Here is a 23,472-nt window from a genome sequence, read left to right on the forward strand (position 1 = left end):
TCTGGCAATTTGTGTCGATAGCACTACAGAAAATAGCGCAAACGATACGTAGCACAAATGACACGTAGCGCTAGCGGGACGTACCGCAAATACACAGTCATTTTATCTGTTTGCCTTCTTTTGAAAATTATACATGGAGTTGATATGATGCGTTAGTTTTAACTGTGTGTGTGTGTGTGTGTGTGTGTGTGTGTGTGTGTGTGTGTGTGTGTGTGTGTGTGTGTGTCACTGTGTGTGTGTCACTGAGTGTGTGTCACTGAGTGTGTGTGTGTGCGTGTGTGTGTACGTACGTGTGTGTGTGTGTGTGTGTGTGTGTGTGTGTGTGTGTGTGTGTGTGTGTGTGTACGTACGTGTGTGTGTGTGTGTGTGTGTGTGTGTGTGTGTGTGTGTGTGTGTGTGTGTGTGTGACACAGACACACAACCAAACCAAAACGAGACGCAGCACTTATGATTGAGAGGCGGATGAAATGATCAAAACAATCTTTTGAATATGCTGAATGCGATAGGAAACCCTAACCCTAATAATGTGTGTCGTTGGTTAGTTGTTCGCTCGTACGCACGCAAGCACATTCACATACTTCAACATCCACGTCATGATGGCGATGGTGAAAACGATTTGACTTTTTTTTATTTTACAAGAACAAAAAAGTCGTGTCCTTTGCATTTTTATTCTACGGTTTTTTTTCTTATTCGACAAACATTTTGTGCGTATGCATGTTTGCGTAAATATGAATGGCTGGACGTGGGTGTTTTCTTGTACTTTCTTGTTCTCTCATAATTTGAAGTTGGATGCATTAAGTGTGTTTTTACAAGAACAAAGAAATTCGTGCATTCTTCAAATTGTTAACCTACTTGTTTCATATTTAACAAATATCTTAAGTGGGCGTGTAACCGTACACTGCAGCAAATGGCTCAACGTAGGTGTCCGTATTCTGCTGTTACTTCCCTTTTGTTTCATGATTTTATATTTGTGTGTTTACTTTTTTGTGTATTATTTTTTATTCTGTAACTTCTGCTTTCGGTCGTTGCATAAATCGACGCAAGGCGGTTGCAGCCCCTCTGATGTTTTCATGGTAACGCCTTACAAACAGCGGCCATGATATAAGTTAAAATCGTCAATTGCGATGTCGCCAAGGTCACCAGAGGATACGGTTGCCTGAAGGATCAGCTGCAAAAAACAGGAAAGGTGTTATATTCCACAGCAATGCCTAAATATTTAATAATTTCGATGTTATTTCAGTTCGTCTCCGAGCAGTACTCAGTGACGCAACGAGTTATCTTTATGTAGCATGATAGAGTATAAACAGTTAAAACATTCACACACCTATCCCATATATTGCTACACATATCTTATGTTAATGTTATGTTTTAGTCGTCCGCTTGTCTCCATGTTTATGCGCCACCTATGTAATTTTTCGGATTGAGATAATAAAGTTAATTTGATTTGATTTGATCTCCAGTGTTTCCAGCCAAACAAAACTTAAGCCAAATGCTGTTTATCAGTTTGCATCTCCCGCAAAAATATGTTCAACATTTTCCGACAGAGATTTTAACCTACAATGTGCGTGTGAACATTTCCGTGGGTACGCACTGACGTGTGTGTGTGCGTGTGTGTGTGTGTGTGTGTATGTGTGTGTGTGTGTGTGTGTGTGTGTGTATGTGTGTGTGTGTGTGTAAGTGTGTATTTGTGTGTTTGTTTGTTTGTGTGTGTATGTGTGTGTGTATATATGTGTGAGTGCGTGTGTGTGCGTGTGTGTGTGTGTGTGTATGTGTGTGTGTATGTGTGTGTGTGTGTGTGTGTGTGTGTGTGTGTGTGAGTGTGTGTGTATGTATATGTGTGAGTGTGTATGTGTGTGTGTGTGTGTGTGTGTATGTGTGTGTGTGTGTGTGTATGTGTGTGTGTGTGTGTGTGTATGTGTGTGTGTGTGTGTGTGTGTGTGTGTGTGTGTGTGTGTGTGTGTATGTGTGTGTGTGTGTGTATGTGTGTGTGTGTGTGTGTATGTGTGTGTGTGTGTGTGTAAATGTGTGTGTGTGTGTGTGTGTGTGTGTGTGTATGTGTGTGTGTATGTTTGTTTGTGCGTGTGTGTGTGTGTGTATGTGTGTGTGTATGTGTGTGTGTGTGTGTGTGTGTGTGTGTGTGTGTGTGTGTGAATCGTCCGCTTTGTTGTGAGATGCATGCAGAGAGAGACTGTGTCTAATGGGGGAAAAACACTAAAACAAAAATCAACCAAGCCCATCGTTATCATTTCTCACGTCGAAGTCTTCAGGAAGTGATTTAAGCAAGTGCTTTTGTATCCTGAGAGACGGGCGCAGTGGCCTTCTGGATAAGATATCGGCCTCCTCTGCGGAAGGTCGCGGGTTCGAATCCCGGCCGCTCCTGGTGGGTTAAGGGTGGAGATTATTCTGATCTCCCAGGTCAACTTACGTGCAGACCTGCTAGTACCTTATCCCCTTTCGTGTGTAAGACCAAGACCAAGTGCGCACGGAAAAGATCCTGTAATCCAGGTCAGAATTCGGTGGGTTATAGAAACACAAACATACCCTGCATACATCCCCCGAAAGCGGCGTATTGCTGCCTAAATGGCGGGGTAAAACGGTCATACACGTAAAAACTCACTGGTGCTAAAAAACAAAATTAAAAAAAACCACACGAGTGTGAAAGCAGAAGAAGATGAAGGTGTATCCTGCGAGCTTTGCCATGAATTGGGAAAACATGACTAGCATCAACACGTCAACCAAATGCATCGCTCTTTATCGGATCTTACGTGGAAGTCAGCAGGAACGTTGATGTTGATCCTGTAGTGTACCCAGTAGTTGGAATGGCTACCGGTCACTGTCTTCACAGACTGTTCACGGATGCGTGATCCTGCGGTCAGCACCTGGAAGCTGCCCTCCTGCGAGCCGTACTGGAACAGATAGAACTCGACGCAGTAGTGACCGGCGGACGTGGTCTTGGTCAGCAGGCGTGCCTTCTCGTGGTGGTGACCGTTGGCTTCCGCGTAGATATAGTAACCTGCACACACAGAAGTGTGGTGTGGCGGAGACTGAGTGGAGTTTGGCTTGGTTACTAGATGGTACAGGTAGCAGTGGACCCCCCCCTTTCTCGGTGATTTTATCAAGCATCAAGAAACGAACGTTGAAACAAGGCACTGAGAAAAAGGTAGAGAGAGAGAGAGAGAAAGAGAGAGGGAGAGAGAGAGGGAGAGAGAGCGAGAGAAAGAGAGAGAGGAAGAGAAAGAGAGAGATAGGGAGAGAGAGAAACTGAAACTGAAACTGAAACTGAACTTTGATTACCAAAGGATAGAGGTTTTAGGCAAAGCCTAATCTTACAACCTGTCCCTTAACACTTAATACAGACGCACATAAGGCCCCCCCAAAAAAATAGGTCTGTTTACGGTAACCCGACCGACCCTAGTTTTTAGGCCCGACCCTAATCTTTTTTTTGGATCGTCTGAAAAAAAAAAACGCATCCAAAATAGAGCTGTTTGCGCTCAAACAGCAGACGACAGAAGGGAGGTAAGCTCAAAGTACTGTTTATAGTTATGTTGGGCAAAAACAGGGATTGATGAGAAGAAATGAACTGTGAAACATCATAGAGAGGGGAGAGAGAAAAAAAAAAAAAAAAAGCCGACCTACCGACCCTATTTTTTCACCCTATGTTACCGTAAACAGACCTTTTTTTTTGTTTTGCCTAATATAGATAGTAAAATTGACAAGGTTATTGTTACTTACAGACGTACATAATGTAAATAGTAATAAGAAAAGGGTTATGGTTTTGTATACACATTCAAAAATGGGAAAAACAATATAGTGTGGAAATTGCAGCATAGCTGCAATAATGCATTGCATATAAACATCCAAAAGAGAGAAAGAGAGAGAGAGAGGGAGATCAAATCAAATCAAATCAAATCAAATTTTATTTTACGAGGGTTGTGGCATAAGCAATAGAGAGAGACAGAGAGAGAGAGACAGAGAGAGAGACAGAGAGAGAGACAGAGAGAGAGAGACAGAGAGAGAGAGAGAAAGAGACAGAGAGAGAGAGCGAGAGAGAGAGAGAGAGACAGACAGAGAGAGACAGAGGGAGAGAGAGAGAGACAGAGAGAGACAGAGAGAGAGAGAGAGACAAAGAGAGAGACAGAGAGACAAAGAGAGAAAGAGACAGAGAGAGAGAGAGCGAGAGAGAGAGAGAAAGCGAGAGAGAGAGAGAGAGAAAGCGAGAGAGGGGGGGAGAGACAAAGGTAGGGAGAGAAATTCTGATTCGATAGCAGCTTGTGCACCGTGTGTCGGAATCAGAAATTCACACAGACAGACAGATACACAGACAGACAGACAGACAGACTGACGGAGAGAGACATAGACAGACAGAGCTAGACAGAGACAGACATTATATTCGGGAAGGAGAAAGAGAGGGGGGGGGGGCAGAAAGAGAGGGGGAGAGAGAAAGATTATATGTACCGAGAAAGAGAGCAGTCAGACATAGACCCAGGGAGTCAAACCCAGGGAGAAAGAGTCCGATATAGGGAGAGAGACAGAGGGAGATAAAGATATGGGAACAGAGATACAGAAATAGTGCCAAACACACACAGGGGGAGACAGAAAGATGCCCATAGAAAAAGACTGACTTGACAGACAGACAGACAGACAGATGGACAGAGAACTGACCAGCACTGTTGGTGTGGTCAGCATTGGGTCCGGTATGTGAGGTGGAGGTACTGCCGGACTTGCGAGTCCACTGGAAATTGGATTGGCTATCCGAAGTCATTCCGCACAAGCTGCTATCGAAGCTGCAGTGCACCACGCTCTCTGAAACATTCCACCGTGTGTCGGAATCAGTTTAAATAAGCTGACGAAGATCTGTGAGATTAACAGGGGGAGAGAGAGAGAGAAAGATAGAGAGAGAGAGAGAGAGAGAGAGAGAGAGAGAATTGAATTGAATTGAACTTTATTTAACAAGGATTAAGATTTAAGGCTACGCCTTTTCTTACAATCTGTCCTTGGGACGCATAGACACACAATTATAAATTAAAAAATTAAAATTAAAAAGTTAACCAACAAAAGGAGGTCGGAAAACTTCAGCACGTGATAATAAAGATGACGATGATGATGATGATGACGATGATGATGATGATAATGATGATGATGATGATGAAGATGAGGCATAAAGAGCATACATATGTGGTTATTCATAAAATCAAATGCATACTATGCAGGTAATTACAAGCTGGTAGCAACGAACATGTAGCAATAGTACAACAAAAATATGTTCAAAATATACAATGCACAGCATATCTTTGACGTAATACTAAGTGTGGTAAATCAAAAGGCGTTAAACTACTCAGACATTAAGTGGTTTTTAACACATTTTTTTAAGAGAGAGAGAGAGAGAGAGAGAGAGAGAGAGAGAGAGAGAGAAAGAGAGAGAGAGTAAGAGAGAGAGAGAAAGAGAGAGGGAGAGGAAAAAGAGAGAGAGAGTGAGTAGGGAGAGATAAAGGGGGATGAATACCCCGGCACCATTAATCATCTCTGATCTTCTGCATACCAAATACAACAGGTATAAATTATCTCAAATCTTCTTCTTCGTCCTTGTCTTTCTTTTGCGACAACAAGAAGTTTCACTGAGAAGCGTGGATTTTGATCGAGGTACATGGTTTTATCTCCTTGGTTGCCTGATATACGAATAATAACAGTGAACACCAAAAACTGAAAGTGTTACAAGGGACACAACTGTTGTAAATCGCCCCTTTGATTTAGGTAAATTGATTACCTCCCCTCGAAATCTTTTTCACAGATATTGGCAGGTCGGTTTTGCTTGTATGAATGCTTTTTCTTTCTCTCTGAGATATTTGTTTGTATTAATAAATATTCTCTGGCAGTGTAGTTGATCTCTGTGGAGATTGCTGCACATCATATTCTTTGTTTAAAAGATTTACGTTCAGTATGCAGTTTTCATCAACCCTTCAAGTTAATATTTGTAAGTATATGTCGTTGTTCGAGTTTCCATTAATAAAGCAGATTCTTGAAAAACACTTGGGGGAAAAATAATCTGTATTCTGTGAGTGTAAAACATCACGACCGCTACGATAGAAAAATTCAGGTAGAACGCCCTATAACATATCAAATAACCAAAGGGAAGGAAGCGCTCTTTATGCATACGACATGTGTAATGAAGTAAGCGAGAGTTATACGGAACCTTTCTCCTGGCACCTGAGAGAATAACAAGCATTGAAATGAACAAGCGACTCTCATCCTCTTAACATATCGATAAAAACGTTGCCGTCATTTCGGCAGAGCTGTCGATCTTTATCGCGGTAGCAATAAAGTAATGCTAAGGACGGTCTAGTTTTGAACTTCTCAAAATTGTCGAAAGCCGTATGGCCATGTCAGTGATTTTCCTGAAGAAAATAAATGTTATCAACCTCCGTAATGATGTCAAGTACTTACGACCACTGGCAGGATGGGTGATGTCAAGTACTTACGACCACTGGCAGGATGGGTGATAATGTCAAGTACTTACGATCACTGGCAGGATGGGTGATGATGTCAAGTACTTACGACCACTGGCAGGATGGGTGATGATGTCAAGTACTTACGACCACTAGCAGGATGGGTGATGATGTCAAGTACTTACGACCACTGGCAGGATGGGTGATGATGTCAAGTACTTACGACCACTGGCAGGATGGGTGATGATGTCAAGTACTTACGACCACTGGCAGGATGGGTGATGATGTCAAGTACTTACGACCACTAGCAGGATGGGTGATGATGTCAAGTACTTACGACCACTGGCAGGATAGGTGATGATGTCAAGTACTTACGACCACTGGCAGGATGGGTGATGATGTCAAGTACTTACGACCACTGGCAGGATGGGTGATGATGTCAAGTACTTACGACCACTGGCAGGATGGGTGATGATGTCAAGTACTTACGACCGCTAGCAGGATGGGAGATGATGTCAAGTACTTACGAGCACTGGCAGGATGGGTGATGATGTCAAGTACTTACGACCACTGGCAGGATGGGTGATGATGTCAAGTACTTACGACCACTGGCAGGATGGGTGATGATGTCAAGTACTTACGACCACTAGCAGGATGGGTGATGATGTCAAGTACTTACGACCACTAGCAGGATGGGTGATGATGTCAAGTACTTACGAGCACTGGCAGGATGGGTGATGATATCAAGTACTTACGACCACTGGCAGGATGGGTGATGATGTCAAGTACTTACGACCACCAGCAGGATGGGTGATGATGTCAAGTACTTACGACCACTGGCAGGATGGGTGATGATGTCAAGTACTTACGACCACTGGCAGGATGGGTGATGATGTCAAGTACTTACGAGCACTGGCAGGATGGGTGATGTGAGAGGTATCTGTGGGGAAGAAAAACACAATTTAAATGTTATCATCAATATTGCATTACAGAAGAGGTTATTTTTAAAACAGTCATAAATTAATCTGGAAACAACACAGCAATTAACAGACGCACCTACCAAAGGACGCACGCACACTCTCTCTCTCTCTCTCTCTCTCTCTCTCTCTCTCTCTCTCTCTCTCTCTCTCTCTCTCTCTCTCTCTCTCTCTCTCTCTCTCTCTCTCTCTCTCTCTCTCTCTCTCTCTCTCTGGTGATGATGAGGGTGTATGTGTGTGTGCGTGTGTATGTGTGTGTGTGCGTGCGTATATGTCTGTGTGTGTGTGTGTGCGCATATGTGTATGTGTGTGTGTGTGTGTGTGAGTGTGTGTATGTGTATGTGTGTGTGTGTGTGTGTGTGTGTGTGTGTGTGTGTGTGTGTGTGTGTGTGTGTGTGTGAGTGTGTGTGTGTGCAGGCATGCGGCGCGCGTGTGTCACTGTCAGTGCGAGTCGACTTTTCTTTTCCTTTGTATTATAATTATTGACATGTACATTTCAATGTTCTATCATGCATTATGTATTCGTATAGGTTATGTTGTAATTACACATTGTAATTCAATCAAGTTTGCGTTTTAAAGGCATATGTACGCGCTCCCGTGTTTACAAAGTGTAGTTTGCCCATAATCGATGTCAAACGCACCATAAGACCATGTAATGACGATATGTCGCCATGCGCGGACCATATACATGCATTACAGCTTGTTTTAGAGTCTCAAAAACTTTGGATGTAAACAAAGACGCGGAGTTATTTCCCTTGCGTCAACGCTACCTCTGTTGGCAAATCTGTAAATAGGACGATCCAGATCAAAATGAAAATTAACATATCTCAACATTGAAGGGGTCCTAGACCACAATATTTTGCAGGGAACTTAATTTAGCATGTCTCCAGCTGTTGGTAAAGCAATTAGCGTGTATAGTCATCGAGTACATATGGCTTTAATGAAACAGATCCTGTGATTGGTCAGAATGCCCCAACTCATTAAAAATTACAGGTGACTAATTGTCGATAGCCACTCGCTAAAAAATGGCAATAAATTAAATCACCAAAAGAATAGATGCTTTCACCAAAAGAATTGCTTAGTTAGCAAAAGATATTCCAACAAAAAATCGGATGTTTCCACCCACAAAATAGATGCTTCTAGCAAAAAACCGATTGATTCTACCAAAAAAAGAAATGAGACTTGCAAAAGAATTCTCAACAAAAAACCGAATTATTTCAACAACAAAATAGCTACTGTCAGCAAAAAATATAAAGTTTAGTGTACTTTCAGAGACAAAATAGTGTCACTCCATATCATAATCATAATTGTACGTCCAAAGAAAGTTAAATGAAAATGATAAAATCAGTGTACAGAGCAGTCAAGATCAGTGTGTTCACTGCCTGATAAGCGCTGGTCTCGACAGCTTTGGGCGACCGCGCTTTCGCTTCTGGCCGATTGGGATGGTCTTGGCCTGGGCAGGGGGGTTGGTCACCTCCAGACGAATCTCCATGCCCATGGAATGATGACACACGTAGCACTTGAGGAACTCCGGACACTTGCAGAAAAACTGATTGTTTTCGTCGATCGTAATCTTCCACACCGACCTCCGACATGTGGCATACTCCTCGAAGTCAACCCAGGACGGTGCGATCATTCAACCTTTTCTTCGGTCTCTCGGATGGCAGTCTTGAGCGCCTTTTCCAGGGTTGAAGATCCCACGAAGATCGTGTTCCCCGTCTTCAGCGACTCAGCTGGTGACGTTGCCCACTGAAACGCTGTTGTCCACATTTTCAGTGTGCGATGTGGTGCTTCGGCAATCTCGGTGTGCTCTGCGGTTACATTTGGTGCTCGTTCCATAGACCAGTTCTTTACAATGTCATTCTCAACAACTCCGAGAAATCTTGACATTTCCAGCCTCTCTCTCAAAGTGTTTCACTGTGTTGGAGAATGACTATCCATTTCTTTTGTTGAAACTATATTTTCTTTTGCCTGAAGTAGTCAATCTTTTGCCTGATTATATTTTCTTTTGCCTGAGTATATTTGCTTTTGCCAGTTTATTTTATTTTTTGTTCAGACAGCAATTCTTTTGGCGGATCAAATTTTTTTGTTGTTGTACTTTAATTCTTTTTCACTCAAGCCATCTTTTCTTTTGGTGAAAGCATCTATTTTTTTTGTAGAACCATCTCTTCTTTTGGTTCATTAAACGGGTGTGTAATTAACATGCTTCCATTTGAAACTTCGAGGTCTTCATCGGGGATTGACGCCCGACAAAAGCTAATTGAAGCCCGATGGAGCGAAGCGACGGAGGGCTTCAATTAGACTTTGGGAGGGCGTCAATCCACGATGAAGACCGAGAAGTTTCAAATGGAAGCATGTTAATGTTATTGTAATTCAATGTGACGACGATCTCTTTCCTGCTTTCATGCAATGGTAAACAGATAGAATTGGTTCTGTTCTCTTCACACACTACTTCCAGTCCACCTACCTGCAAGGGTCAAGTCCCAAGAAATATGTCTCTGTATTCCTATCGTACCACTTTCCTCCTGTTTTGTTTTCTTTCACATACATTTTCCCTTCTTTTTTGACGAGTTTCTGGACAGCAAACTCAAAACAAATTCTTTTCATCACAAAAGCGATCTTTGGAATTGACTGACGTATCCGAAAGAATTCATGCATCAACTTACGTCACGTATCCGACGTCATCACTTCGCATACCTTATGGTCTCGATATTTCGTTGGTACTTCATATTTCCTACTTGTAAAATGACCCTCAAAGCTAACCGAGACTAGTTGAGGCTGTATCAATGCGCCTCGCCAGCAGGTATTTTTTAGCGAGTGACTATCGAGAATTGTAATTCAATCAAGTTTGCGTTTTAATGAAACAGATCCTGTGATTGGTCAGAATGCCCCAACTTTATCACAAATTACCTGCGACTAATTGTCGATAACCACTCGCTAAAAAATCCATTAACAACCTGCTGGCGAGGCGCATTGATACAGCCTCAACTAGTCTCGGTTAGCTTTGAGGGTCATTTTACAAGTAGGAAATATGAAGGCCAATGAAATACCGAGACCATAAGGTATGCGAAGTGATGACGTCGAATACGTGACGTAAGTTGATGCATGAATTCTTCCGGACTACGTCAGTCAATCCAAAGATCGCTTTTGTGATGACAAGAATTTGTTTTAGAATTAGAGTTTACTGTCCAGAAACCCGTCAAAAAAAGAAGGGAAAATGTATGTGAAAGAAAACAAAACAGGAGCAGAGTGATACGATAGGAATACAGAGACATATTTCTTGGGACTTGACCCTTGCAGGTAGGTGGACTGAAAGTAGTGTGTGAACAGAACAGAACCAATTCTGTCTGTTTACAACCGCATGAAAGCAGGAAAGAGATCGTCGTCAGATTGAATTACAATAACATTAACATGCTTCCATTTGAAACTTCTCGGTCTTCATCGTGGATTGACGCCCTCCCAAAGTCTAATTGAAGCCCTCCGTCGCTTCGCTCCGTCGGGCTTCAATTATGTTTTGTCGGGCGTCAATCCCCGATGAAGACCTCGAAGTTTCAAATGGAAGCATGTTAATGTGTAATTAGTGACCTGTAATTTTTAATGAGTTGGGGCATTCTGACCAATCACAGGATCTGTTTCATTAAAACGCAAACTCGATTGAATTACAATTAGTAATACAGTATGATTGCGATTGACAATTGTTCTTTTATTGTCTTTATTTTTATGTCTTTGTTTAGCAGGGACAGATTGTAAGACAAGGCGTGAGCCTAAAATCTCCATCCTTGAGTAATAAAGTTCGTTCGTTCGTTCGTTCGTTCGTTCTCTCTCTCTCTCTCTTTCTCTCTCTCTCTCTCTCTCTCTCTCTCTCTCTCTCTCTCTCTCTCTCTCTCTCTTTCACACACACACAAACACACACGCACACGCACGCACGCACATACACACACACACACATGAACACACACACACACACACATACATACACACACGCACTCACTCACATGCACATACACACACACACACACACACACACACACACACACACTCATACTCACACACACAAACACAAACACATACAAACACACACTTACACACACACAAACACACACACACACACACACACACACACACACACACACACCTCCTTAACACCCAAACTCACCAGCAGAACATCCATACAGTTTCTGGATGAGCGAAACGTCCTGGGTGCTCATGGCCAGACGCTGACCCATGGTCACTCCATGAGCCTGACCGGGCTTGGGGGAGATGGAGGGGTGGGACTTGTCTTTGGCGAAAGTGTAGGGGCCATAGTGCATGATGGAACCAAAATCGTAGTGAGTGCCCAACACGGTCATGTCGCTGGTAGTGTGCTTGGCGAAATCGTGCAGATACTCTGCAATGAGTATTGAAAAAATAGCTACAACACTGACAATATAAGATGATTGGTAGCTTGTTGACAGATCAAGTTTTGTGTTGGTCCAAGGGGGGCATATCGTCCTCTGTTTTTATCTTTGTCGATCAGGGCCTAAAAGGCCGAAGTTGTTAAAGATGAAACAGAAGGTGATATACACTGCTCGTCATGAAACACTTTACACATGCGTTTGAGGGCAGATCTTTCTGATGGGGCCGTTTATCGTAAAACCAATGATATGACTGGAAAGGCCGTTTATTCCCCTAACTTATTCAGAAAACAGATTGAGTTTACATGACGTAGTGTCAATACAGTGGAACCTACAACACAGACTCCCCCCAAAATCAAATTCGCAAAATCAAGGTTCCCGCGTTAAAATTGACAAAAATTCAAAACTGCTAAAACGAAACATGTTTAGCATGTCATTAGACAGATCAATCAAATCTGCATCCAAATCAGTAAGTTTTGTTCACATATCTTGTCTACCAAGGGCGCTACGGCATGCTGAGCGGTCTATAAAAGGCAGTTTTTGAAGCCGTTTTAGCGGTAAAAAATGATACATTTGGGTAACTCGCCAACGCATTGCCTTCAACCTTTCGGAGATTTGTGCTAACACGTGTCGTAAAGTAAATACGGAATTTCACGTCATTTGAGACATTAGGTCTGCTGTTATTTGTCATGTCAGAAAACGTTCTTAAATTGACGGTAGGTTTTTGCTGACTCATCGAAAAAATTTAATTTGTTAAAAAGTTCAAGAACAATGACAGGTGCGCCACATACTCAAATTTCACGTACATATCTTATCAGACATGGGTGGAATGAGGATTTCAACGCGAAAGTAGGTTTTAAGAAGTTGACTCATTCAGAGCGCTGAGCGCAAATGTCGGCCTAGGCCTAGCAAAGCTCACTGCCGACACGCTTAACTGACCAATGGCTCTTGAAAAAGCATTTTCCAAGAATTTTTGTGTGCGTTTAAACAAATGCGCTGTGAACAGCCATTGTTGAAACTGTATTAGATTTAAGGGTAAATTGAAGCTTTCATTTTTCTAAATGCTTGCTAATTTTTTTTTTCTCAATCGGACACGGTACGGTACATCTTTATTTTTAAAACTCTTTCTGGTATGTCGCATAACAGCAGAACTAATAACTCAAATGACTTAAGATTTCCTGTGTAGTTTACGACATGTGTTAGCACAAATCTCCGGAAGTTTGAAGGCAATGCGTTGGCGAGTTACTCAAATGTATCATTTTTTGTCTCATTACCCGCTAAAAAGGCTTCAAAAACTGCCTTTTATGCCTTCTGAGAGGATTGACACCAACACCGCTCAGCATGCCTTAGCGTCCATGGTAGACAAGATATAGGGGCCTATGAACAAAACTGACTGGTTTGGGTGCAGATGTGATTGTTCTGTCTAATGACATGCTAAACATGGTTCGATTTAGTTGTTCTGATTTGTTGTCGATTTTACCGCGGGAACCTTGATTTTGCGAATTTGATTTTGGGGGTGTCTGTTTTGTAGGTTCCACTGTATCGACACTACGTCATGTAAACTCAATCTGTTTTCTGAATAAGTTAGGGGAATAAACGGCCTTTCCAGTCATATAATTGGTTTTACGATAAACGGCCCCATCAGAAAGATCTGCCCTCAAACGCATGTGTAATTTTTTTTTATGACGAGTAGTGTAGATAGTCCCTGACGACCAACACAAACATTCTGGTATGGCAACAAGGTACCTGACATTGTTTTTGTCATCATTTTGGAGGAACAAAAGTAAGAATAATAATTGACGGGGATCCCTCTCAGAAGTTTGAGATAACACGTTATACTTGTGTGTGACGTCAAACATAACCTCGTGTAGGTACTAGAGAATTGAAAAGGACCATCACCAAGCTAAAGCATTCAAACAACAACAACAACAACAACAACAACAACAACATCAACAGCAGGTTTGTGCATTTTGGATATCGAACTGAACAGTAAACGCCCGTTTCAGTCCATTGCTATTCACTCTTACATAAAACAGGATAATTTGTCTTACTGGAGTCGATGTTATCCGTGTGGATAGTGACGTAGGAATCACGATCGTAACGGCTCTGCTCGTGCCAGAAGCCCAGCGCGTGGTTCAGCTCGTGCATAATGGTGCCCTTGCGCTCACACCCCGTGCCGATGGACAGTTCCTGGGCACCGCCGTGACGCCCGATCTTGCTGTGACAGCTGTCAGGATGGATAGTTCTGACTGTTACTACTTTTGCATTTGAAAACGCGCACTACCTCCATGCATGAACATACCCCAACATTCAGCGCCCCTCTCACCATCCACATTCCTGTGACGCCCATCTTGCTATGACAGCTGTCAGGATGGAAGGTACTGACTGTTAATGCTATTGCATTTCGGGAAAAACATGCACTGCCTCAATGCAGGAACATACACATCCACCCAGCACCCCACTCACCACCCACATTCCTGTGACGCCCATCTTGCTATGACAGCTGTCAGGATGGATAGTTCTGACTGTTACTGCGATTGCATTGGAACATACGTACAGCCTCTATCCAGGAATATACTCCCAAACCCCAGCCCCCAAACCCACCAGCCACATTCCTGTGACGCCCATCTTGCTATGACAGCTGTCAGGATGGATAGTTCTGACTGTTACTGCGATTGCATTGGAACACACGTACTGCCACTATGCAGGAATATACTCCCAAACCCCAGCCCCCAAACCCACCATCCACATTCCTGTGACGCCCATCTTGCTATGACAGCTGTCAGGATGGATAGTTCTGACTGTTACTGCGATTGCATTGGAAAACACGTACTGCCTCTATGCAGGAATATACTCCCAAAACCAGCCCCCAAACCCACCACCCACATTCCTGTGACGCCCATCTTGCTATGACAGCTGTCAGGATGGATAGTTCTGACTGTTACTGCGATTGCATTGGAAAACACGTACTGCCTCTATGCAGGAATATACTCCCAAAACCCAGCCCCCAAACCCACCATCCACATTCCTGTGACGCCCATCTTGCTATGACAGCTGTCAGGATGGATAATTGTCTTTTTACCTGTTTGTTTGTTTGTTTGTTTGTTTGTGCGTTTGTTTCTTTGTTTCTTTGTTCGCTTGAGTACAATGTAACCGATATCTAGGCAATTTTGAGAGTTGGCGTTATGCCCTTTGTGGGCTGATTATTGATCCATTGCGAGGCAGCTGTTGAAGTGGATGTGAGCACTCTGGCTTAGTGACAAAGACACTATACACCAGGAAGCCTTACCCTGTGTTTTTCTGGATGTAGATATAATCATGCTGAGTTGTCCTCTCCACGTAACGCACACAGTAGGTAGAGCCGTGCTTGGTGTTCGACTCGATCTCTCTCATCGCCTCTACGATGGTGGCGTGGGTACTCGAGGCTGAAAAATGTTTTTTGTAAGCGTTGTTTTACTTTGCTTTGATTGTTTTGATTGCTTGTTTGTTCGTTTGTTTTGTTTTGTTTTGTTTTGTTTTGTTTTGTTTTGTTTTCTTTCGTTTTCCTTTGTGTTTGTGTGTGTGTATTTTTTCTTTTGTTTTGCTTTGCTTGGACAAATGTGTATATACGTATGCGAACGCGTGTGGCGTTTGTGCATGCATACGTTCGTTCGTGCGTGCATACGTGCGTGCGTGCGTGCGTCCGTGGGTCACCGTGCAGGGTTTCATTTACCAGTGCGCCTTGCACCATTGGCGCATAACATCTCAAAATGTCCCATTGGAATTCCCTTCAGTGCGTCAAAGGGAGCACTGAGATTACGTACCACTGCGCCGACCCATGCACACTTTTCACGGGAGTACAGTGTTCGGAATGACCTAAGCAAAAACGTGCGCCAAGCCGAGGAACTTGCGAGTTTGTGAAATGCGCTGTGCTGGCTTTTAAAATGTAATTTATGAGTATTCAAGCAATCCTGCAAACTATCTGCACTTGCGCGTTTACCTCTGTGAAAACTGCCAACAGAAGCGAAATCAATCGAAACACAAACACACACTAACCTGATACACTGGCAAATTCTCATATCATCATATGGAACCAAATAGCACTATTTTGCATCTTTTGACAAAAGTATTTTGGCACCGCCTAACCTGCTTTGTGCGTTTTGCCTTGGACTATGTAATGTCCCATCAACATTTGGTTGAGGGGGACAAATGTCCCATTGTCTTTTTCTTCCAGGCTAAACCCTGTGGGTGTATTAAAAATATATTTTGTATCTCCTAGACTGTCAGTGGTCATGCAGAGAGAAAATGTTCGGACTTACAGAAAACACGCCTGACAGTGCAAAGTGGAATCTCAGTATTGAACACCAGGAAAAATGTAAAAGTCACCGGAATAAAACAATAAAGCCTTACTTTGAACTAAAACAAACTCCTCATAATGTGCTTTGACAAATAACCTCTCTCTTTGTCTCTCTGTTTCTGTCTCTCTGTCTGTCTGTCTGTCTGTCTGTCTGTCTGTCTGACTGTCTGTCTGTCTGTCTGTCTGGCTGGCTGTCTGTCTCTCTCTCTCTCTCTCTCTCTCTCTCTCTCTCTCTCTCTCTCTCTCTCTCTCTCTCTCTCTCTCTGCCATATGAGAAAAGAATGTTCATAATATCGAATGACCACTGACGGAAAGCAGAGCTGATCCTGTAGTAGACAATGCCGTTCGGCCAACGACTATTCAGGTTACGGATGGCATTGCGAAACTGGAGACAAAGAACAAGACACACAAGCAATGTAAACCTGAATGCTGAGGAACAAAGGGAAGTACGTGCTCTAAATATAAACTACAACAGTAAGTGTAATCTGAGAGTCACGTGATATCTCCTGTCATCTCTAACGACTTTCATCCTCTATCTTTTCATTGAATTGACTTAGGCCACAGCTGCTTTTTTTTTTTTTTTTTTTTTTTTTTTTTTCTCTCTCTCTCCTCTTCTTCTCTTTCTCTTTCTCCTCTTCACTCTCATCTCTCTTTCTTTTTACATTTAGTCAAGTTTTGACTAAATGTTTTAACGTAGAGGGGGGAATCGAGACGAGGGTTGTGGTGTATGTGTGTGTGTGTGTGTGTGTGTGTGTCTGTCTGTCTGTCTGTCTGTGTGAGTGTGTAGAGAGATTCAGACCAAACTACTGGACCGATCTTTATGAAATTTGACCTGAGAGTTCCTGGGAATAATATCCCCGGACATTTGTTTTCTTTTTTTCGATAAATACCTTTGATGACGTCATATCTGGCTTTTTGTAAAAGTTGAGGTGGCACTGTCACACCCTCATTTTTCAATCAAATTGATTGAAGTTTTGGCCCAGCAATCTTCGACGAAGGCCGGACTTCGGTATTGCATTTCAGCTTGGTGGCTTAAAAATCAATTAATGACTTTGGTCATTAAAAATCTGAAAATTGTAAAAAAAACTAATTTTTTTTAAAACGATCCAAATTTACGTTTATCTTTTTTGTCATCATTTTCTGATTCCAAAAACATATAAATATGTTATATTCGGATTAAAAACAAGCTCTGAAAATTAAAAATATAAACATTATTATTAAAATAAAATTTCCGAAATCGATTTAAAAACAATTTCATCTTATTTCTTGTGGGTTCCTGATTCTAAAAACATATAGATGTGATATGTTTGGATTAAAAACACGCTCAGAAAGTGAAAAAGAATAAAGAAAAGCGTGCTATCCTTCTCAGCGCAACTACTACCCCGCTCTTCTTGTCAATTTCACTGCGTGTGCATCGAGCGGTGGACTGACGATGCTACGAGTTTTCGCTCTTGCTGTAAAAATGCAGTGAGTTCAGTTTCATTCTGTGAGTTCGACAGCTTGACTAAATGTTGTAATTACGCCTTACGCGACTTGTTTTTCTTTTCTCTCTTTTTCTTCCTCTTTTTTCTCTCTTCTTTATGTTTTTTTTTTCATTTTTTTTTTCATTCTCTTTTTGCTTGCCCCGACGCTTGTTCCTTCTCCAAGTATGCTACCACGCCGCCCCGTCCCAGCACTCACTGCAACATCCACCCCTGAACTTCGCCACAGCTGCTTACAACAATCGAATAGGGCTTAAAAATATCGAAACGTTGACGGGGAACTCTTTGAAATTGGTGTGGAGGAGGGGGGGGGGGTGTCGAGACACAGAATTGTTGTTCGATCAGCATCTGCTCAGTTGCCGGAGGTACATAACTTATTAGATACTCGTGCCTCTTTCTAGTTATTTAATTGTGAATAAAATAAAAAAAATCTCCTCTGATGATGGAGTCGCTTCCACTTACCTTGGGAAGTTCGATGTCTCCCTCAAAGTAACCTGTTAACAAATAAATTAGAGTGGTTTTAGAAGTATGTTTGCGAATATGAGGTTATATAAAATGGAGGTTATATAAAATGGAGGTTATATAAAATGGAGGTTATATAAAATGGAGGTTATATAAAAATGGAGGTTATATAAAATGGAGGTTATATAAAATGGAGGTTATATAAAATGGAGGTTATATAAAATGGAGGTTATATAAAATGGAGGTTATATAAAATGGAGGTTCTCACCACCACTTGCTTTGTGGTCTTTGTATGATGGACAAACAAACAAACAAACAACCAAACAAAAGCAAATACAAAAATATACATCAAACAAATGAAAGTTTGCTTACCTTCTGTAACTTCAGGGTCTTCGACAGTTTCTGGAAAAATCAATTAAAAAAGATTACAATCATGCATACGTGCGTGCGTGTGTGCGTGCGTGCGTGCGTATGTGTGTGTGTGTGTGTGTTTGTGTGTGTGTGTGTGTGTGCGTGCGTGCGTGCGTGCGTGCGTGCGTGTGTGCGTGCATGCGTGCGTGCGTGCGTGAGACTTTGTCCGTCTGTCTGTCTGTGTGCCTGTGCCAGTGTATGTGCGTGTATGCGTATATTTTCAAATCCTAAACTTTGGTATTTGTGTATTGTTGGTACTGACTGCAACATGAGTATAAAACACTACAAAAATGCAGCACATTTCTTGGAGACAAGAAATATTGGGCTTTGTTTCTTCACACAAAAATACAATTATGAAGTATATTTCTTCAAACCGATGTTTAAGGTCAAAACAATTCCAAGGAAATGTAATTCGGAAGATAAGTCAATCACCAAATCCATTTATTATTTTTTCAAAAACAAAATCACTTACCAAGCTCTTCAACTTCGATCTGCAACAAAAACAAAGAAGAGAAAAGTATGTACACGTTCAATGGTCATGTGATAACATTGGAACATTAAAAACAACTCGCATAAGAATTTACTTTTTTGACGAAAAGAAGTACAGTGCAAACAATAGTTCGAGTTGTTGAGCTAGTTTTGTTTGTATGCATTTCTTGTCTTAATTTAATTAAATAAACTCAATAAAACAAGTAATTTTTAGTCATATAAATTAGTGTATATACATATCAAAGGAGACATGTTCAACTACTCAAATATCTCGAAATGTAAAAATGGGATAAGTGACCCACAATTTGGATTCTCGTAAGGCTTATCCGAATAGTACATCCTGAACCAAGCTTTGTAGACGAAGAGGGTGGGTGCAGTGGCCTAGTGAATAAGACATCGGTCTCCTAATCGGAAGGTCGTGAGTTCAAATCCAGAGCGCGGCCTCCTGGTGGGTAAAGGGTGGAGATGTGTCCAATCTCCCAGGTCAACTTATGTGCCGACCGGCTAGTGCGTTATCCCCCTTCGTGTGTACACACAAGCACAAGACCAAGTGCGCACGGAAAAGATCCTGTAATCCATGTCAGAGTTTGGTGGGTTATAAAAACACGAAAATACCCCGCATGCTTCCCCCGAAAGCGGCGTATGGCTGTCTGAATGGCGGGATAAAAACGGTCATACACATAAAAGCCCTCTCGTGCAAAAACATGAGTGAACGTGGGAGTTTCAGTCCATGAACGAAGAAGAAGAAGAAGAAGAAGAAGTATGCGAAGAGGACGAGTGCTTCGGCTAAACAAACAAAAAATTCTACCAAGCTCATGTGACAGTGACCTTCTGCAAAAATTCGGCCACGTTTAATCATTAGTAAACTTGTTCTAAATTTAAGATAAAAAAAATATAAATAAATATATAAATGAAAAGATAACAGAAATCATTTTAAACATTCTGCTGTTTAGAACCGGCAGCTTTACAAATAACACAAATGTACATCAGTGATCATGTTCAAGTGAAACTTTGATAGTACAATCGTTTTTCTGTATGCACGCGAAGTCATGGATTTGCTTAGTGTAAACCCAAAAACCTGTGACGGGCTTAAAACTCTTTCTGGAAGATTGGGTCATTGCATAACTTCTTAACAAATACATGTAAAGATCATGAAATTTAATATGAAGTATTTCTGATATGTAGGTATACTATTCTGGAAGTTTCAAAGCAATCCTCCAGGTCATTCCTGCAATACAGAGCTTGTTGTTGTGGTACCCCTCCGAAGAACCTCCTGTTTATGACCGCTCATGCGATTGACAAATTCATCAGTAGGAATGGTGTAACCCAAGACATACGCATAATAGCCATAACAAAAATAACCTGTTTAGCATAAATACTTATTTTGACTATCTCTCGATATTTAAAAGTAAGCAAGTTGTGCATATTCTAAAGTAAGCAAGTTGTGCATATTCTAAATTTGTGTCCATATTTAAAAGTAAGCGAGTTGTGCATATTCTAAATTTGTGTCAATATTTAAAAGTAAGCAAGTTGTGCATATTCTAAATTTGTGTCAATTTTTTGTAACTGTTCTCGTACAGTTTGGTCGGGTCGATTTTCGGGGTACCGTTATTTGAGTGGCGGTCACGTGACCACTGAAAAAAAATTGTAATCCGAAAAGTGTGTCAGATAGCCAAGTTAAGTGCCTTTAACATCATAGAAAGTTTGAATGAAACGGCAGGGGAATTACTTGTTTCATACAGTGCGTGTGGGATAGGCCAGCACACGACCCGTCAGTATAACAACAACATGCAGCCATGCACGACATTCAAAACTGAATAACTGCCAATCAAAAGAAAACTGAGTAAAGAATAGTATCTTATTTGGGTAGCATGAACAAAGTCACTCGTGCTCTCACAAAAAAATTCTTCTGTGCCTTCTGTCAAACAATGTATCAAATGTATCTTATTTTGCTATTAAATAATTTGTTCATGGCTAAATTACAAATGTGTAAATAGACATCCTGCCATGTAAAACTAAAAATGTAAAACCAGAAGTGACCCTGTGTTTAACTGTATAGCCTGTGCTCCTTGTTACACACAAAACTGTGTTTAACTGTATAGCCTGTGCTCCTTGCTACACACAAAACTGTGTTTAACTGTATAGCCTGTGCTCCTTGTTACACATAAAACTGTGTTTAACTGTATAGCCTGTGCTCCTTGCTACACATAAAACTGTGTTTAACTGTATAGCCTGTGCTCCTTGTTACACACAAAACTGTGTTTAACTGTATAGCCTGTGCTCCTTGCTACACACAAAACTGTGTTTAACTGTATAGCCTGTGCTCCTTGCTACACACAAAACTGTGTTTAACTGTATAGCCTGTGCTCCTTGCTACACACAAAACTGTGTTTAACTGTATAGCCTGTGCTCCTTGTTACACACAAAACTGTGTTTAACTGTATAGCCTGTGCTCCTTGCTACACACAAAACTGTGTTGGCATGCACGTACACGTATGTTAATAAAATGCGCACACAAAAACGTAACTTTTTTTTATTACAAAAACCCCTGCTTTTATACACGTAAACGTACCTGCGGTTCGGGTTCCGGCCGGCCAGCCACCAGCCCGAGGAAGGTGAGCAGTAGGCAAAGCTTCATGATTGCTAAACAAGACGAAAAAGCAGCAACAAACTGAAATCACTCTCTCGCCACAATAGACCTTACCGTCCTGCCCCAGTGCCGCAAAAAGTAACTCGGCTGGCTGCACGACTTTTTTAAATATATAAGACGTAGCTCGGCCCTTATCTTCTAGAGTACAAAAAACACAAGAAAGGTTTGATTATGAAACGTTTAAATGCAGACAAAACAAAAATATTCACGAGAAGGTTGAACTCATGGTTTTTGTAATGGACAGACATGCAAATAATTAAAAGGCCCATAAAAAAAACTCAGCTGAGTAGGCGTTCATTAGACTTCTACATAAAGATGGCGAGAGTCGAATTTAACGCCTACTCAGATGGAGAGGTTTAAGTTAACGCATAGTCCGTTCTTTTATATGTATCATAATTATTTTATGTCTTTCCAAGACCATTAAACGTTTTATTATTTTTCCTTTCTTGTTTCGTTTTTTTTATTCTAGATTTTGGAACGTAAGCAGTTTATCTGTTTTAGATTTCTTATCTCCTAGGTTAGGTTAGTGCAGAGGTCGGAGCCTTCCATGATCAACTATTTTGTAAGAATAGTTCATGTACACTCGTACAGTTATGTGTGTGGCAGTTGTCAATAGTAGTAACAGTATAAGATGTTTGATGGGTTGTTGACAGACCAGCTTTTTTGTCGGTCCGAGGGGGAGCATATCGTCTTTTGTTTCATATTTATTTACCAAGGCCGAAGGCCGCGGTCAATTAATATGAAACAAAAGTCAATATGCCCCCCGAGGACCGACAAAAAAGCTGGTCTGACAACAAACCACCAAACATCGTTTTTGTCATCATTTTGGTAGTGAGAAAATAAGTGCCAAATCAACACAGGGAGCCATGCTTTGAAACACGAGTTCCGTTTTGATAACACATGGTTTGGGGCCTCAGCACGTTGTTGCAATCAAAGCTGGCGTGTGAAAGCAACTTTCTGTGTTTTGAGTTCATAAAATGTTGGGATAAATATGTAAGGTTTGAGGATGCACAGTTCTGTAGGTTCCTCTCAGTATTCCACCCCCTCGGTTTTCAGTTGTAAATATTAAGCTTAGTGATCGAATGTGGAAGCTACGTTGGGTCAAAGGTCACAGAAGATTTGCGTCGTGCAGCGAAGGAAAGAATCGCGATCTTGTTTCCGACTCATTGCCTCTTTGTTTTTCATTAGACCTGTCATTCTGCTTGCTCGGCTTTGTTAGATGTTTGCATAATTATCTTGTTGCTATGTTCTTTGCATTTATTATTATTTTTTATTTGCGCTTCGTTTATCGATACAACGTCTTGTGCACGGGTCAAAATGTGTGTGTCAGGGGTCAATTGGTTTGACTTGAACTTGTCGACGTTCGTGTTTCTCCGAACGTCTGTGTATCGAAACACAGATACACGCACTCCATGACTTTGTAAGAAGACAAAACATATCGCTAGGTTTCATTTGTTTGTGATGAATTTATGACCTTTCATGAAGTAGTTTTGTTTTTTGTTTACTTTTGCCAGTTTGCCAGTTCATTGTTGGAACTTTGCAAAGCAGTGTCGTGTCGTCTGTTTAGGTCTGGGGAAACGCCAATGAAAAGAGCCGAAGAATCCCCGAGCGTTTCTATTGGGTTTGCTTTTGATTATCCATGTATAACCTGCTTCCTGCAACTATGGTAACCGGGGATTTATTGCATGGGGAACATGAGATTCATTTCCCAGGTGTTTGTGAATGAAATCTCGTGAAAATGATGACAAGTATGTTTGTTTGTTTGTTTCTTTCTTTGTTATGTTTGTTTGCTTGTTTGTTTGTTTGTCTGTGTGTCTGTTTGTTTGGTT

The 23,472-nt window shown here is 41.5% G+C and overlaps 1 protein-coding gene across 1 annotated transcript; it reads right to left on the bottom strand.

Moving 5' to 3' along the window:
* Window positions 1-610: 610 nt before the first annotated feature.
* LOC138960368 (hatching enzyme 1.2-like) lies at window positions 611-21,725 on the bottom strand. Its single transcript, XM_070332261.1, has 12 exons — window positions 21,566-21,725; window positions 18,977-18,995; window positions 18,466-18,495; window positions 18,094-18,125; window positions 16,460-16,535; window positions 15,104-15,239; window positions 13,866-14,041; window positions 11,577-11,807; window positions 7,351-7,383; window positions 4,663-4,803; window positions 2,766-3,013; window positions 611-1,168 (listed from the first exon to the last, which is right to left on the bottom strand). Exons 1-12 carry the CDS (start codon window positions 21,629-21,631, stop codon window positions 1,082-1,084), a joined length of 1,275 nt encoding a protein of 424 aa, XP_070188362.1. The 5' UTR covers window positions 21,632-21,725; the 3' UTR covers window positions 611-1,081.
* Between the last annotated feature and the right edge of the window lie 1,747 nt (window positions 21,726-23,472).

The sequence above is a fragment of the Littorina saxatilis genome, linkage group LG2 (genome assembly GCF_037325665.1).
Source record: "Littorina saxatilis isolate snail1 linkage group LG2, US_GU_Lsax_2.0, whole genome shotgun sequence".
Lineage (NCBI taxonomy): Eukaryota > Metazoa > Mollusca > Gastropoda > Littorinimorpha > Littorinidae > Littorina > Littorina saxatilis.